Consider the following 18,587-nt stretch of genomic DNA (forward strand, 5'->3'; position numbering starts at 1 on the left):
AGCATATGGCCATGCTTTTAACCACATGTGGGATGTTGAAAATCAAGTATTTCGTCACTTCATCCTAGATACGTGCAGTTCACCTCCACTGTGATGCTTTCTGCTAGCGTCAGGGTTTTGAGTGACCGCATGAGTTTGATGCATTCGTTTTTTTCCGCTCGTAGAACAGATGTTGAGCTGTTTCTGCATTCTGTCAAGTAGAACGTTTCAGTAAAGTGTACTTGCCCAAGTGTTGGTTCTCCTGTACTACTACCTGCTTTGTTTGAGCATTTTTTCAGGATGTTACTCCACAAGTAAAACACATGCATGTCTGACAACGTAACTGACACCCCGATCAAACCTATTGATCAATATCTGTTCATGCCGGAACAGATAAGGAAGACCAACACCTCACACCTCAAGACCTTGTCCCCTCTGGCCCTCTGCTCAGTGAGGATGAGGTCCAGATGGTTCTGGTTCTGACCCCGCCTCTGTGCCTACGTCCACAGGTGAGCAGGACGAGTCTGTGTGTAAGACCTACATCTCCCACATCAAAGACCTCCGTCTGCGTCTGGAAGACTGTGAGAGCCGCACCGTTGCCAGGATACGCCAGCCCATCGACAAGGACCCACTCAAAGACTGCGGCCAGAAAACCAAAGATCAGAAGGTACTTGGCCACAGTAGAAGCCCTCTGAAATATATCTGCCAGACCTTATATTCAGTGAATCTGTAGATACTCATTGTTGCTGAAATACAGAATGACTGCATTGTTAAATGTATTCCCTTTGGATAATGTAACCTATGATGATGGCCCAAAACAATTGGAGATGGAAAGTTGCTTAATTAGTGTGTGGAGACTCCATGGACAGAGTCAGGGAATTAAATGGCATTATGCTATCCAGTGATAAGCAGCACGACTATTTAGGGAAGGGAGAGACTGCCGAGAATGTGATACTGACCTCACTGGCTCCAGAAACTAGACAAAGCCCTACTCAGAGATGAGATAGAGAGACGGGGGGGGGAGAGAGAGAGAGAGAGAGAGAGAGAGAGAGAGAGAGAGAGAGAGAGAGAGAGAGAGAGAGAGAGAGAGAGGAGGGGGGGGGGGTGAGAGATAAAAAGAAGGAGAAGGATTGAGAAACTAGAGACACAGGTTGGAGCCAAAGGGCAGCAGAAAAGAAGTATAGGAATGACTCAGTTGAAGGGAGGAGGGATGGGAAAGAGGCAGAGATAGAGGAAGGGAGGATCTCACGGTAGGGAGGACGCGGCGCCACGTTACCCTTTTCCCAGGCTGGGCTTTTAGTGCGCCAACGTGAGAAGAGAAAGGTAGGGGGGCAAAGTAGAGGAAGTGTAGGGAGGTCTGGAGGTGTCCTCTTCGAGTGCCTTGCTCCATGGAGGCGGAGGAAGGCGGTGAGGCAGGTCTGGGTGCCAGTCTGCTCCTTCGGCTGCTCTGCTCCCTGTTGGTCCTCGCGTTCTTGGGGCTCCTCTTTCTCCTCCACCGCCGTCTCCTGGGGACGAGGCAGCCGGAGATACAGAAAGGCCGCACGAAGGTTGCCTCCATCTAAGACCCTGAAACTATCGCTGCAGCAAAAGGAGGGGGACGTTATTAGTCAGCGAGCTGTTCCTTGGATTACATTGTATTTCCACTGTCCATTTCTAACCTGCTGTCTTTGTCTTTGCTGCTTCCAGAAAGATCAAGCCGAGCTGGTGGGCATCCGGAAGGACCTGGGCCAGGTGGCTGAAAAGGCAGAGCAGGTCCTGGCCTCCTCCTCCCCCCAGTCCACCTCTGCTCCTGTCCTGCGCTCCGAGCTGGACATCACCCTGCAGAAGATGGACCAGGTCTACATCCTGTCCTCCGTCTATCTGGAGAAGTGAGTCAACTCCACTTGTCACTCTGTCTCTCGGCGTTACCTAGATAGCGTCTTTTAGTGGCCTGCAAAAATATGTTTGGTTAAGTGTAGGATCTCACCAACGTTTTCCCCCCCTCCCCTCCCCTCCCCTGCCACCCCCACCCCCTCCGTCCATTCCTCTCCCTGGCTACAGGCTGAAGACAGTGGAGGTGGTCATCCGTAACACGCAGGGGGCGGAGGGTGTCCTGAAGAAGTACGAGCAGCAGCTGAGAGACGTCCACCAGGTGCCCAATGACGTCAAGGAGGTGGAGGCTTATCGCACCCAGCTCAAGGTGAACGCCCCCTGCCTCAATCCCTCTCGCTTTCTTCATCGTTCCCCTTGCCCTTTTCTTACCCTTTTTAGCCGAACAAGTAGGCCTCTATCCTGAACACTCACCTTCTGTTATGAGGCACAGTGTGCCTTGTCTTCTCTCTGTTGGCAGCGATCAGAAGCGTCGCACACAAGGTTTAGCAGTTTGTTTGAAGGCTTGCTGCATTATGCTGGGTCGGTTTTGAACATTGTGGAACTCATTAGGAGTCACAAACCTACCAAGGCCATGTTTTTTACCTTTTTGTTTGTGTATAATTGAATGATATGTGATTAAGTCGGCTAACACAGTGTACCACTGATGAATGAGCCAAACACTCCATGATCTTCTAACCAGCTCACTTCGACGCTTCCATGTTTAGAAAATGCGTTCGGAAGCAGAAAGCGAGCAGCCCGCATTTGACACCCTGGAGGAGGAGCTTAAGAAGGCGTCTGCAGTGAGCGACAAGATGTCCCGCGTCCACAGCGAGCGTGACGCAGAGCTGGACCACTACCGCCATCTCCTCTCGGGTCTCCAGGACCGCTGGAAAGCCGTGTTCGCCCAGATGGACCTGCGCCAGCGGGAGCTGGAACAGCTGGGCCGCCAGCTGGGCTACTACCGCGAGAGCTACGATTGGTTGATCCGCTGGATCGCCGACGCCAAGCAGCGCCAGGAGAACATCCAGGCCGTGACCATCAGCGACAGCAAGACCCTGAAGGAGCAGCTCGCCCAGGAGAAGGTATACTGCTCGTTTAGGTTTCATTTTGGGGTGTTTAGTTGCTGTCATAATTTTTATAATATAGCATGTTTTTGAATGTAGTGATGTGTTTCTGAGGTCAAACTTATTTTTGTCTTTTTGGTGACTAGAAATACATCTCTTAATATTATTTAACTGTATCTAAATACTAAATACAGTTATGACCGTTCAGACTGTTAATGGAGCTCTTGTTCACAGAAACTTCTGGAAGAGATTGAGAAGAACAAAGACAAGGTTGATGAGTGTCAGAAATATGCCAAGGCATACATTGACACCATCAAGGTAAGCATTCAGGACACTAATTTGTGAATTCAATGTGAATCCTGATCGTTTGAACTGCTTGTCATGGTAGTACTGGATAAAAATGACATGTCTCTGTGGCAGGATTATGAGCTTCAGTTGGTGGCCTACAAAGCTCAGATGGAGCCTCTTGCCTCCCCTCTGAAGAAAAGCAAGATGGATTCCGCCTCCGATAACATCATCCAAGAGGTCTGTGCCACCCGCACCAGTCGAACTGAACACCAATTCAAGAGAATGTTGCCATTGGGTTGAAAATGACCAAGCAAGCATATCTCAGGCGAAGATTTGGATTCCTAATCAGAGATGATCCAAAACTCAGGTTGTTTTTGTGTATGTTGTTGTTCTCTCCATCAGTATGTTACCCTGAGGACTCGCTACAGCGAGCTGATGACTCTCACCAGCCAGTACATCAAGTTCATCACGGACACACAGCGCCGCCTGGAGGACGAGGAGGTGCGTGACAACTCACTGGGGAGAACAACCATACTAAGATCCACTAATTCTAACCCATAACAAACAATCAACCACTCACACACAACACACACAATTACACACACACACACACACACACACAGTTAATGCATTGGTTAAGGGACATTTCTTCGTATTGACATGAAGCTTGGAACGTTGGCATGATGACTGTAGCTTCAGTATTTGTGTGGACTGATCAAACAATAAGGCAAGCTGAGGAAAGTATAAATGTGTGCCATGTTTCACTGTCCGTAACTGGTCATTTGGCACTATCTACTAATACCAGGTAAAAAATGAAACTGAAACTGAAACTGAAATGAACTGAAATCTAGTTCAAAATGGGATCAAAATCATAATTCTCAGCATTCAATAAGATAACGGTCATGCACGGTGTTGTTGTTGGAAGATAGTTGACTGAGTGTGGCATTCAATAACAGTTTAATATTCAGTCTGAAGCAAAAGTTAGAGAGCATCTTCATGTATTGAGAGCAGAAAACCGCTCAAATTGAAGATCTTGAATTGTACTTTGGGCCTTTCCATCTCCATTCATCTCTTGTGGTGTGCCATTCGAGATATGACATAAGGGGTTCTTTCCTTCCCAGTCTTTCCTTTCTGTCATTGGCTTCACTCTCCCTTAAACTTCTATCAAAGCTCTCTGTATGCTTCAGGCTGGTCGACATGTCTTTCAGCCTTCCTTCTAGATTAACATACATTTATGTCTTTTTTTCCCGTTCTTTTCTAACCCTAATGTTTTGTTTGTTTGCTTCTCCTAACTGCTTGCCAGTGCTTTGTCATGATGAATGCTTATCTTGTTTGGGCGTTAAAGAGGTAAATAATCCCAGATATATTTCTTTTACTGTGTCATACTTCCTTCACCCTTAAAATATATTTAATCTTTCAGACTATTACGCTTTTCCATCTGACTTCTCAATTCCATATCTTAATTTGCAGTTCAGTGTTTTGTTAGTTTTTTTCCCACTGCATCTACTAATTACTTCATTTCAAACTATCGCACTATTTAGACTTTATATATATATATATATATACTTATACCTTGTTAGTTACCTATTAACATGTTCTGAAGCCATTTTCTCCTTCCTCAAATACTGGTTAGAGATAGTTTAGATAGTGATCCAAATAATCCCTCGGATCCGACTTCATCAAACCACAGCTGCCTTGAAACTTTTTGCTTAGGTACTGTGTCTTTTTTGATGGACCAATAAGACTTTGTGTAGCTAATTAGCATAAAAGCAGATGTTTTGAAAAGCTACAGTTGCATGCCACGTGAGTTCCTTACTGTGTTGTGAAGTGATGTCTTATATCCATACATTAATTGACCAACTCATGATCCATAAAACTTCCGTCTTGAAATCCTTCTTTTTGTATGACTTACCTTAACATGCATCGTGATTTTTTTTAACATTGTCATGAATTTACATCTAAACATATCTTTAAGCTAATAATTAACATTTGGCAACACAGTACATGAAATTGCACTCATACTTGCGTAAATACACTGCAATTGCTTTAACAATGTCAGTGTTTTTACACAAGTACAGAGGCACATTGATGTACAGTGCTACCTAACATTTTAACCTGTCATGCTTGATTATAATCCTTTCTTTACCATTTGATTCCACTAATGCAGAAAGCTGCAGAGAAGCAGAAAGCGGAAGAGAGGAAAAAAATGGCCGAGATGCAGGCCGAGTTAGACAAACAGAAGCAGTTAGCTGCGGCTCACGCTAAGGCCATAGCCAAGGCGGAGCAGGAAGCTCAGGAGCTGAAACTCATGATGCAGGAGGAGGTCAGCAGGAGGGAATGTGTCGCCGTCGACGCAGCCAAGCAAAAGCACAACATCCAGCTGGAACTGCACGAACTCAAGAACCTCTCGGAGCAGCAGATGAAAAACAAGAGCCAGCAGGTGGAAGAGGCCCTCCATAGCCGCTCCAAGATTGAGGAGGAGATCCGCGTCATCCGCATCCAGCTGGAGACCACCGTCAGACAGAAGTCCACCGCGGAGATGGAGGTCACGCAGCTGCGCGACAAGGCGGCCGAGGCCGAGAGGCTGAGAAAAACCGCCCAAGAAGAGGCAGAGAAACTCCGCAAACAGGTGAACGAGGAGACTCAGAAGAAGCGCAAAGCCGAGGACGAACTCAAAATCAAGGCCGAAGCTGAGAGGGAAGCCGCCAAGCAGAAACAGAAGGCCTTGGAGGACCTCGAGAACCTCAAACAGCAAGCCGAGGAGGCCGAGAGGCACATGAAACAGGCCGAGCTCGAGAAACACAGGCAGATCAAAGTGGTCCAGGAAATAGCTCAGAAGAGTGCCGCTGCCGAACTCCAGAGCAAACGCATGTCCTACGTGGAGAAGACATCCAAACTGGAGGAGTCCCTCAAGCAGGAGCACGGCACCGTCCTCCAGCTCCAGGAAGAAGCTGCCCGCCTGAAGAAGCAGCAGGAGGAAGCCGATAGCGCCAGGGCGGAGGCCGAGAAAGAGCTGGAGAAATGGCGGCAGAAGGCCAACGAGGCCCTCCGCCTGAGGCTCCAGGCGGAGGAGGAGGCCCACAAGAAGAGCGTCGCCCAGGAGGAGGCGGAGAAGCAGAAGGAGGAGGCCGAGCGCGAGGCCAAGAAGAGAGGCAAGGCCGAAGAGTCGGCCCTGAAGCAGAAAGAGATGGCCGAGCAGGAGTTGGAGAGGCAGAGGAAGCTCGCGGAGGGCACAGCCCAGCAGAAGCTCTCCGCCGAACAAGAGCTCATACGTCTCAGGGCCGACTTTGACCACGCCGAGCAACAGAGAACCCTCCTCGACGACGAGCTTTACCGCCTTAAAAACGAAGTGACCGCGGCGGAACAGCAACGGAAGCAGATGGAAGACGAACTGGTCACGGTGAGGAGTGAGATGAACATCCTCCTTGAGCTCAAGTCTAAGGCGGAAAAAGACAGCATGTCCACCACCGAGAAGAGCAAACAGCTCCTTGAGGCCGAGGCGGCTAAAATGAGGAACCTGGCCGAAGAGGCAGGCAAGCTCAGATCCATCGCCGAGGAGGCCAAGAGACAGAGGCAGGTGGCTGAGGAAGAGGCGACACATCAGAGGGCTGAAGCCGAGAGGATCCTCAAAGAGAAACTTGCCGCCATCAATGAGGCCACGCGTCTGAAAACGGAGGCGGAAATCGCCCTCAAGGAAAAGGAGGCGGAGAACGAACGACTCCGACGCAAAGCCGAGGACGAGGCCTACCAACGGAAGTCCCTCGAAGACCAAGCCAGCCAGCACAAACAAGATATCGACGAGAAGATCATGAAGCTCAAGCAGTCGTCCGAGACCGAGATGGAGAGGCAGAAGGCCATCGTCGACGAAACCCTCAAGCAGAGGCGTGTCGTTGAGGAAGAAATCCGCATTCTGAAGCTCAACTTTGAGAAGGCGTCGTCCGGTAAGCTCGACTTGGAGCTGGAATTGAATAAGCTGAAGAACATCGCGGACGAAACGCAACAGAGTAAGCTCCGTGCCGAAGACGAGGCTGAGAAAATGAGGAAACATGCTCTGGAAGAAGAGAAACGCAGAAGAGAAGCGGAGGACAAACTGAAGAAGATGACCGCCGCGGAGCAAGAGGCTGCCAGACAGCGCAAAACAGCACAGGACGAAGTGGAGCGCCTCATAAAGAAAGCAGAAGAAGCCAAAAAGCAAAAAGAGGAGGCTGACCGAGAAGCGGAAAGACATATCGTCGCAGCCAATCAGGCGGCCCAAAAATGCAGCGCAGCCGAGCAGCAAGCTCAGAGCGTTCTCGTCCAACAGAAGGAGGACAGTCTCACACAGCAGAAGCTGAAGGCCGAGTATGAAAAGGCGAAGAAGCTCGCCAAAGAAGCCGAGCTCGCCAAGGAGAAGGCAGAGCGGGAAGCAGCTCTTCTACGCCAGCAAGCTGAGGAAGCAGAGCGCCAGAAACAGGCCGCGGTAAAGGAGGCAGCCAATCAGGCCAAAGCTCAGGAGGACGCCGAGAGGTTAAGAAAGGAGGCGGAGTTCGAGGCTGCCAAGAGAGCACAGGCGGAGCAAGTTGCCCTGAAACAGAAAGACCAGGCTGATTCCGAGATGGCGAAACACAAAAAGCTGGCCGAGCAAACCTTAAAGCAAAAGTCCCAGGTGGAAAAGGAGCTTACAACGGTCCGACTTCAGTTGGACCAAACTGACAAGCAGAAATCTCTTCTGGACGAAGAGCTGCAGCGCCTGAAGGACGAGGTGGGCGACGCCGTCAAGCAGAAGGCTCAGGTGGAGGAGGAGCTGTTCAAAGTCAAGATTCAGATGGAGGAGCTGATGAAACTGAAGCTCCGCATCGAGGGCGAGAACCAGCGTCTCATCAAAAGAGACAAAGACAACTCTCAGAAATTGCTGGCCAAGGAGGCTGAGAACATGAAGAAGCTGGCGGAGGAAGCTGCCAGGCTGAGCGTGGAGGCCCAGGAAGCGGCGCGCATGAGGCAGATCGCCGAGTCTGACCTCTCCCAGCAGAGAGCCCTGGCAGAGAAAATGCTCAAGGAGAAAATGCAAGCCATCCAGGAGGCATCTAAACTGAGAGCCGAGGCTGAGATGCTCCAAAGACAGAAAGATTTGGCTCAGGAGCAGGCCCAGAAACTGCTCGAGGATAAACAGCTCATGCAGCAACGTCTAGAGGAAGAGACGGAGGGCTTCCAGAAATCCCTTGAAGCGGAACGCAGGAGACAACTCGAGATCACAGCCGAGGCAGAGAAACTCAAACTCCAGGTGTCCCAGCTCAGCGATGCCCAAAACAGGGCTGAAAACGAGGCTAAGAAATTCAAGAAGCAAGCGGATCAGATCAGTGCCCGTCTTCACGAGACAGAACTAGCCACCAAAGAGAAAATGACTACTGTGGAGAAACTTGAAGTGCAGAGGCTGAGCAGCAACAAAGAGGCTGATGACTTGCGCAAAGCCATTGCTGATCTAGAAAAGGAGAAGGCTAGACTGAAAAAGGATGCTGAAGACCTTCAGCTTAAATCTAAAGAGGTATTGTGACAAATGTGGCAAACAGAGCAGCTGGTGTCATTGTTAACCCTCTCCCTTGAACTAATAATCTGAAAATCTTTTATTTCCTTTGATATTCTTAATTTCTTCCTAAACTAACCATTTTCCCCCGTCACATTTTGTCGTTTTGATGCAGTGCACTTTGCTTATGAAGAGCTAATGTATCTAAAAGGTTGTTTGTTTATCTTTGAAGTATCATTTTAGGGAATTGATTTGGACCTTGTCTGTTAGGCCTCCTTCCGTTCCGGCTCAAACTGCCAACCTCCTATGGAGGTGGATGATAGCAGGATGCTTTATCAACTGCCCCATCCGTCCTATAGGGTTTTTCTCCAAACCACTGCTGCCACAAATGGACATTAATCAATGGGGCATATAATATGATAGTGTAAAATATTACTGTCATCACCTTACCATTTGCCTTCTTGTGCTTATGTTGCACTATATTTTAGATCTGCGTCTCTTACAAGCAGAGTGCATTGTAGCACCCTTACACCAGTACACATGAATCACATTTTGGTATTATACATGTAAAATGCCACTGAGAACATTCTAATTGTGTTGTTTGTCTCCCTGCATTCCATATAGACTGCCGTTGCTCAGCAGAAACAAATCCAACAAGAGAAGACAATGCTCCAGCAGTCCTTCATCAATGAGAAGGAGATGCTGCTGAAGAAGGAGAAGCTCATTGAAGACGAGAAGAAAAAACTGGAGAGCCAGTTTGAGGAGGAGGTCAAGAAGGCCCAGGCTCTGAAGGACGAGCAGGCGCGTCAGAGAAAGCAGATGGAGGAGGAGAGGAAGAAGCTGCAGGCCACCATGGACGCCGCCCTCAACAAGCAGAAAGAGGCGGAGAAGGAGATGCTCAACAAGCAGAAGGAAATGCAGGAGTTGGAGAGGAAAAGACTTGAGCAGGAAAAACTGCTCGCAGAGGAGAACAAGAATCTGCGTGAGAAATTGCAGCAGATGGAGGTTGCTCAGAAGGAGCCAACATCCCACACCAGGGAGATCGACATCCAGACTGATAAAGTCCCTGAGAATGAATTGGTCCACATGACCATGGTGGAGACATCACAGACAGTTCCCAACGGACGGAGCGGTCTTGATGATGTGGATGGTGATAACCAGAAGAAAGACTCTCCGTTCTCCTTTGATGGCATTCGTGAGAAGGTCCCTGCGAGCAGACTTCAAGAAATTTGCCTGCTGACCAAAAAGGAAATGGACAAGCTGAAGAAAGGGAAAGCCAATGTGCAAGATCTCAGTCAGACCGAAAAACTAAGAACAGTTCTCAAAGGAAAAAACTGTGTTGGTGGTCTGTTGGTACAACCTCAGCAGAAGATGTCAATCTACCAAGCAATGATGGAGAAGAAGCTAGCCCCTGGAACAGGCCTGATCCTCCTGGAAGGACAGGCAGCCTCTGGGTATATAATCGACCCCATCAAAAACCAGAAGCTCACTGTGAGCGAGGCTGTTAAGGAAGGCTTGATTGGACCTGAACTGCACAACCAACTGCTGTCTGCTGAGAGGGCTGTGACTGGCTACAAAGACCCATACACGGGCGGCTCAATCTCCCTGTTTGAGGCCATGAAGAAGGGATTGATTGATCGTGAGCATGCCATCAGACTTCTCGATGCCCAGATTGCAACCGGTGGAATCGTTGACCCAATCAACAGCCATCGCGTCCCCCTTGAAACAGCCTACAAACAGGGGCTGTTTGATGCGGAGATGAACAAGGTACTGGCAAAGCCCTCAGAAGACACACAAGGATACTTTGACCCCAGTACTAAGGAACCCCTGACTTACCTTCAGTTGATTGAGAAATGCACGACAGACCCTGCCACTGGCCAGCTGTTTTTACCTATCACCGACAAGGCGGCTCAGAGCTCTCAAACCTACACGGAGGAGGAGACAAAGGACGTATTCAGCAAAACAACTGTTTCTGTGCCGTTTGGAAGATTCAAAGGAAAGACAATAACCATCTGGGAGATCATTAATTCTGAGTACTTCAATGAGGACCAGAGAAGGGACCTTATACGCCAGTACAAGACCGGCAAAATCACCATAGAGAAGATCATCAGAATCGTTATCACTGTGGCAGAGGACAAAGAGAAGAAGAACGAAATCACATTTGATGGCCTGAGATCCCCTGTCCCCGCAACTGAACTGCTGGAGTCCAAGATCATTGACAAAGACCTCTACAATAAGTTGCATAAGGGCAATAAAACAGTCCAAGAAGTTTCTGAAATGGAACCGGTTCAGAAAGCGTTGAAGGGTACAAACTGCATTTCAGGTGTAGTAATTGACTCTACCAAAGAGACAATGTCCTTCTATCAAGCTCTGAAGAAGAACATGATGAGGCCAGGCCCTGCTTTAAATCTGCTGGAGGCCCAAGCCGGATCAGGATTTGTTATCGATCCAGTAAAGAACCAGAAGCTGACCGTTGATGAGGCTGTCAAAGCAGGAGTGATCGGCCCTGAGCTGCATGAAAAACTGCTTTCAGCTGAGAGAGCTGTAACGGGATACAAGGACCCATACACTGGAAAAACGGTATCTCTGTTTGAGGCCATGACGAAAGAACTCATTCCCAAAGACCAAGGAATCCGTCTGCTTGATGCTCAGCTTGCCACAGGGGGCATCATTGACCCAGTTAATAGCCACCGTGTCCCCCACGATGTTGCCTGCAAACGAGGCTACTTTGACGACGAGATGAACAAGACCCTATGTAACCCCACTGACGCCACCAAATGCTTCTATGACCCCAACACACAGGAAAACGTCACATACACCCAGCTTCTCAAGAGATGTGTCACTGACAAGAAGACCGGGCTTCAGCTTCTGGGCTTGTCCGAGCAAGCCATCAATGCGAAGGAGGAACAAAAATACTCTGAGACTCAGACCAAAGATGCTATGATGCAGGCTACAATGGAGCTCCAGTCTGGGCCTCTTAAAGGCAAGAAGCTAACCATCTGGGAAATAATCAACTCAGAGTACCTGAATGAGGAGCAGAGACTTGAACTGATCAGACAGTACAGGTCTGGCAAGGTGACTATCGAGAAAATAATCAGGATTGTTGTCACAATTGTAGATGAGAAAGAGGCCAAGAAACAAGAACAGGCCAGTTTCAAGGGTCTGAGATCCCCAGTTCCAGCGAGTTCACTGTTTGAATCCAAAATCATCGACAAAGCTACGTTTGACCTGCTGCAGCAGGGTAAGAAGACACCAAAACAGGTCAGCGAGAATGCCAATGTAAATAAATACCTGCAGGGCTCCGACAGCATTGGTGGCATCTACCTTGAACCAACTAAGGAGAAGGTCAGCATCTATCAAGCCATGAAGAAAAAACTTCTAAGACATAACACAGGCCTTGCCCTTCTGGAAGCCCAGGCTGCCACTGGCTTCATCATTGATCCAGTTAAGAACCAGTACCTGACAGTAGATGAGGCTGTCAAAGCAGGCATCGTTGGCCCGGAGCTCCATGAAAAGCTGCTCTCCGCTGAAAAGGCCATCACTGGCTACAAAGATCCATTCACAGGCAGCAAGATCTCTCTCTTCCAAGCCATGCAGAAAGATTTGATCATCAAGGCACATGCCATGCCCCTGCTGGAGGCTCAGCTGGCCTCAGGTGGAATCATTGATGCTGTAAAAAGCCACCGTGTACCTCTAGATGTGGCCTACCAGAGGGATCTCTTCAGCAAAGAAATATCCAACACCCTTTCTGAGCCCTCAGAGGCGAACAAATATTTCTCAGACCCAAACACAGATGAGACCGTCACGTACCAACAGCTGAAAGCCAAGTGCCCTAAAGATCCAGAGACAGGCATGAACCTCCTCCCTCTCTCTAAGCCTCAGGCCCCTACGGTGGTGGAGAAGACCTACCTCTACACCGAAGAACAGACTCAGAGTGACCTGGCAAACACCCAGATAGACATTCCCCTCGAGGGGCTCACTGGACAGTCCATGAACCTCTGGGATGTGATGAACTCCAACCTGCTCCCAGAGGATGAGAGAAAGAAGCTCATGGATGAGTACCGCTCTGGTGCGCTTACCAAAGAGCGCATGATCATCATCATCATCGAGATCATGGAGCAGAGAGAGATCTATATTAATGTTGAGGAGAAGACGTCCTGCAAGACAATCCGACGCAGGATCACCATTGAGGAGCTCTACCATGCCCGCATCATTGACCTCGAGATGTTCAACCTGCTGAAACAGGAGAAGAGAACCATCCGCGACATCATGGAGTTACAGAGCGTGAAGCAGTACCTGTTTGGTACGGGCTCCGTGGCTGGGGTTATGACTGATTCCAGCTCCAAGATCAGCATTTACCAGGCGATGAAGAGAGGGTTCTTGAAACCTGAGGTTGCACTTGGCCTCCTGGAAGCACAGGCCGCCACAGGGTTCATTGTTGACCCTGTGAGAAATGAGACACTTACTGTGGACGAGGCCGTCCGTAAGGGAGTTGTGGGCCCAGAAATACACGATAAACTTTTGTCAGCTGAGCGAGCCGTTACAGGCTTCAAAGACCCATACAGCAGCAAAATCGTCTCTCTCTACCAAGCCATGAAAAAAGAGCTCATCCCCGAGGACTACGCTCTGAAACTACTAGAAGCTCAGAGCTCAACAGGCGGCATCATGGATCCTGAATTCTATTTCCATCTCCCTACAGATGTGGCCATGCAGAGAGGATACATCAACAAGGAAACCAATGAGAGACTGGCCAATGAGGTGAAAGGGTTTATTGACCCTGTCACGGACGAGAAGCTATCTTACGCTGAGCTGCTCAAGAGATGCAAGTTGGAAGGAGGCTTACGTCTGTTGGCACTGGGAGACAAGAGGCTGATGTTCAAGGGTCTGAGGAAACAGATCACCATGGAGGAACTGTTACGCTCAGAGATCATAGACCAACAGACTGTCACTGAGCTGAACGAAGGTCTGATTACGGTGGAGGAGGTCAGCAAAAGGCTCCAGAAGTACCTTGAGGGGACTAGTTGCATTGCTGGGGTTTTCGTAGAAGCCTCCAAGGACCGCCTGTCAATCTACCAGGCCATGAAGAAGAACATGATCAGGCCAGGCACCGCTTTTGAGCTCCTTGAGGCCCAAGCTGCGACAGGCTACGTTATTGACCCAATCAAAAACCTGAAACTCACAGTCAGTGAATCTGTCCGAATGGGAATTGTGGGACCAGAATTCAAAGACAAGCTGTTGTCTGCCGAGCGTGCCGTGACTGGCTACCGAGATCCCTACTCTGGTAAAACAATCTCCCTGTTCCAGGCCATGAAAAAGGGACTCATCCTAAAGGATCATGGGATACGCCTCCTGGAGGCCCAGATTGCAACAGGAGGAATCATCGACCCCGAGGAGAGTCATCGCCTGCCCGTCGAGGTGGCATACAACCGTGGCCTCTTTGATGAAGAGATGAACGAGATTCTCACAGATCCATCTGATGACACGAAGGGCTTCTTTGATCCCAACACCGAGGAGAACCTCACTTACCTCCAACTGATGGAGAGGTGCATCATCGACCCCGACACCGGCCTCGTCCTCCTGCTCCTCAAGGAGAAGAAACGTGAAAAGAAGTCCTCCTCCAAATCTTCGGTCCGCAAGCGCAGAGTGGTAATCGTAGACCCAGAATCCGGCAAGGAGATGACTGTGTATGAGGCTTACAGGAAGGGACTCATCGACCATCAGACCTACCTAGAGCTGGCTGAGCAGGAGTGTGAATGGGAAGAGATCACAAGCACCTCCTCCGAGGGAGTCGTCAAGTCCATGATCATCGACAGGAGGTCAGGACGTCAATACGACATTGATGACGCTCTCTCAAGAGGCCTCATTGATCAGAGTTCCCTGGACACCTACCGCTCTGGGAACCTATCCATCACTGAATTTGCTGACATGCTGTCTGGAAACATGGGAGGCTTCCGCTCCAGAACCTCCTCCTTCGGATCCACTTCCTCTTCATCCTTTGCTATGAGCCCCATACCCTCTATTAAACCTCCAGCTTCCATATGGAATGACCCCTCTGAGGAGACGGGCCCTGTGGCTGGAATCCTGGACACAGACACACTGGAGAAAGTGTCCATCACCGAGGCGATGCACAGGAACTTAGTAGACAACATTACTGGCCAGAGACTGCTTGAGGCTCAGGCCTGCACAGGTGGCATTATCGACCCCGTCACAGGAGAGAAGTTTTCTGTCCCTGACGCCACAGAGAGAGGACTTGTTGATAAAATCATGGTCGACCGTATTAACCTGGCTCAGAAAGCCTTCAATGGTTTTGAAGACCCCAGAACCAAAGTCAAGATGTCTGCCTCTCAGGCCTTAAAGAAAGGTTGGCTGTATTATGAAGCTGGACAGCGTTTCCTGGAGGTCCAGTACCTAACAGGTGGGCTGATTGAGCCTGATGTTGAGGGCAGAGTTCCCCTAGATGAAGCCATCAAGAAGGGCTCCATCGATGCTCGTACAGCCCAGAAGCTAAGAGACGTGAGCGCTTACTCCAAGTACCTGACATGTCCCAAAACCAAGCTAAAGATCTCCTACAAAGACGCCATGGACAGAAGCATGGTCGAGGAAGGAACTAGCCTCCGACTCCTAGAGGCCTCCTCCCAGTCCAGTAAAGGCCTGTACAGCCCCTACAACGCCAGCGGCCCAGGCTCGACCTCAGGCTCTCGGTCCGGTTCCAGGACTGGGTCCAGGCAAGGCTCCAGGAGGAGCAGCTTTGATGCCGGCAGCTCCGGCTTCAGCATGAACTTCTCCTCCTCCTCCTACACCTCCTCCAGCTACGGTCGCAAGTACGACACAGGGCCTCACAGCGGCCTCAACGTGGATGAGCTTGCCCTGGCGCTCTCTGCCCTAGTCATGACCAGGCCTTGCAGCTCCCAAGAACAGGGAGCCTTCGCCTCCATGATTATGCCAATGCACACAGCAGTTGCATAATTCATAGGAAAAACACCTTCAAAAATCAGAAAGAAACGCTCATTTATTTATTCTGCCCTGCATGTGGTCACATAAGTAAATTAACTAAATGCAGTTGCTCATATATTATAGATGTCCAAGCCTATGCATTACTCCCCTGCCTTAAGACAATTACAAGACAACTCAGATGTAATTGTATTGACTGTAAAAACAATTTATATTTTAAATGCAAAGCAGAGATTTTCAAATGACCACAACTTAGTTTATAGTTTGCCTTTTTGATTTGTTAACACAACTTGTCAACTTATGCTTTTTTGAAGCTAATACTTACTGTATGTACTTCGAACAGAGATATTTTTCCTATTTTTCTTTCCTTTCGAACTTAAGAATGTTTGAGCTCTTTTTTTGTTATCTCTTTGCTGATACATATTGATATAATCCTGATTTTTTTAGAAGATACAAAAATGTATCTAGATGTCTTCTTCTTTCTGAACGTCTGTATAGAGTTCACCAGTATATTTTTTAGGTTGAAGATTTAACAGTGTAACAGTTCCATCAAGTGACAGAGCAGATAAACACTACAAACACTGGAAGATGAAAGCAACAATTATGTTCTGCAGACTGTTCCAAATATATCATCCTAACCGACTTCAATAGACTTACCCCAAAGTCATCATTTCATCATTGTATCCCCCAATCCCAAACAATGTGTTTTCCACCCACCACCTCCCCTCCTCCATCACCTGTTCCTGGTAAAGTGTCCTCAGAAGAAATCAGGCTTCATCCCACTTCCCCTGGTTTTGGCTCCTGTAAGTTGAACATCGGCAACACATTCAGTTTTCTCCTCTATTCCTCCTCTATTCCTGTTAGTTCCTGTTTTCATCCATTTCATTAATACTAAGAACATCTTCATTTTCAGATCCTGCCCTTCCCATCTATGTAATGTTCCAGTGCTGCAGTTCTATTGATCAAAGGTCCGTGCGATCCTGACCCGTTTTTGTTTTTGATCCTTGATGTATTTGTCTTGGCAGATGACGTCACCATCTGGCAGCCATCTACAGGGATCGACTCCCCAGATAAGCATGGCCAAGGAGCCTGTCAGTGTGGATAACTTCCTAGTTCCACCATCTCTTCCACACATGCAGGTACGCCACCTCGCCACCTCATGCCACATAAACAATACCCATGCAAATCACGTTTATTTGCATGCATGATTTTTTTCATCTACATATTTTTTCAAGATTTTTTGGTGCTCGTTTCTTTTTGGTGTGGTTGGCTTGTTTTGGTTTGCTCCAAGTCATGATTTTTGTTCTGTTTTTAGAGCTCCCATGAATGCGTCTTCTCCTTTCTTCATTGCACATCCTATTTGAAGAGAGTTGGGGTTGTCACCCTGGATTCTTCTTGAGACTCCATATTAGGAACACATCCATCCGCATTGTTTAGGACCCGTACTTGAATGTTAGTCATATTTGCCCTTTTTTTGTTGTTGGTTAACACCACTTAGATGTACACTTTATCCTTCTGTGCATGTAGAGTTTCATCTGGTTACCTGTTTGAAGATGAATCTTAGAGATGATACTGAACGTCTCTTTTCAGGCCACATAGTACTGTTATGCCAGCTAACTTCACTCTTAACCAAAAAAGCAACCGGTTAAAACGCCATTGGTATTCCTCTAGGGGAATAAGATCTAATAATTGTTCGACTACACTACCGGAATGAATGTGTTTTAAAGGATACATGCATTTAATTTGCAGAAAATAAGTATCTGTAAGTTCTATTTTGCTTTTTAACCAGTGTTTGGGTTCATTTCCCAATATGTTTTGCTCTGTTCTGCATCTTAAAAGTGTTTTACTTCTGTAAATCCTCATGTTAAAATATAATTTTTTCATCATATTTTTGATATGTTATTCTTTTTTGTTGCTTTTTTGCTTTGCATGTTTTACTAACTAGGTTTTGACCATTTTGGAGAAAAACAAACATGTATGATGAAGAGAATAAAACATATCTGCTCAGCAAAACATGTTTTGTTTAAATGCTTATTGATGAACAAGATGTTTAATCAAAACGAATTGGTTGGTTTTGCTTGTGAACAGATATGTGGTTTGAGTGATATGGTGAGTGGATTTTGGTGTATGTTTTGAAGATAACACTATTATGTAAATAAATGCGCTATGAAGAGACCCTTGTCATCCATTTATTCATGCCAATCATGCATACAATATAACAACAATGTAAACACTGCAGAACTGACTAAGGGACCACAGGGAAACACCACTTCATAGAGGTTTTTGCACACACCTTCCCGTATTGTTCTTTTCCTCAACAAGGTGGCGCCATTGAGATGTAATTTATTCTTAAACAAACTAGTCTATCTCTCACTGGAGACGGCGTTCAAGTCTTGTAAGGCATGCAAACCCTAAATGTTTCTACAGCATAGCACATACGTTAAACACACCTGTGAACTATTGTTCAACCTACACATTTATTGATTTGTTCATTCACAGGTGGTACTGTTAGTGGGTAATCTGATCGATGCGGGCCAGGTATGAGTGTGAATTGGTCGTGTGTATTCTATATAGCCATTTCTGTGTTTGCATCTCTGCCTGTCTGTACCAATATTAGCCCCATGGTTTGAGGGAGGACGTTGTCATTCTTAGCAACGAAGGACTGTCAACCTCTTTGGATTCCTGCCAAGGCTACCCTGCCCTGAGTCTGTCCCTCCCAGGGCTGGACCCAGGTCTCGATCCAGCCCTGGACCCAACCCTACACACAGCCCTGGATTCAGTTCTGAACCAGAACTTGGACCCAACCCTGGACCCAGCACAAGAGAGTGTAGATAAGGAGGTGAGCTAATGAAACAAACAGGAGTCATTGACTGAGAGGCCCGACAGGCACCAAGCAGTACAATTAACTTTCAAATATCAGTTATGAGTGGTATAACTAACCTGACAAATGACAG

At 47.9% G+C, this 18,587-nt stretch overlaps 1 protein-coding gene across 1 annotated transcript in view; it reads left to right on the plus strand.

The window, feature by feature from the left end:
* plecb (plectin b) overlaps positions 1–17,806 on the plus strand; it is a 29,445-nt gene extending 11,639 nt beyond the window's left edge. Inside the window, 11 exon segments of the mRNA XM_047029007.1 lie at positions 489–646; positions 1,666–1,847; positions 2,020–2,158; positions 2,556–2,912; positions 3,129–3,212; positions 3,315–3,419; positions 3,585–3,683; positions 5,350–8,703; positions 9,307–16,436; positions 16,659–16,772; positions 16,949–17,806. Of these exon segments, the coding sequence (XP_046884963.1) occupies positions 489–646; positions 1,666–1,847; positions 2,020–2,158; positions 2,556–2,912; positions 3,129–3,212; positions 3,315–3,419; positions 3,585–3,683; positions 5,350–8,703; positions 9,307–15,648 (10,820 nt within the window). The 3' untranslated portion in view covers positions 15,649–16,436; positions 16,659–16,772; positions 16,949–17,806.
* Positions 17,807–18,587: the final 781 nt, after the last annotated feature.

This window comes from Hypomesus transpacificus, chromosome 2 (assembly GCF_021917145.1).
Source record: "Hypomesus transpacificus isolate Combined female chromosome 2, fHypTra1, whole genome shotgun sequence".
In the NCBI taxonomy this organism is placed as follows: Eukaryota; Metazoa; Chordata; class Actinopteri; order Osmeriformes; family Osmeridae; genus Hypomesus; species Hypomesus transpacificus.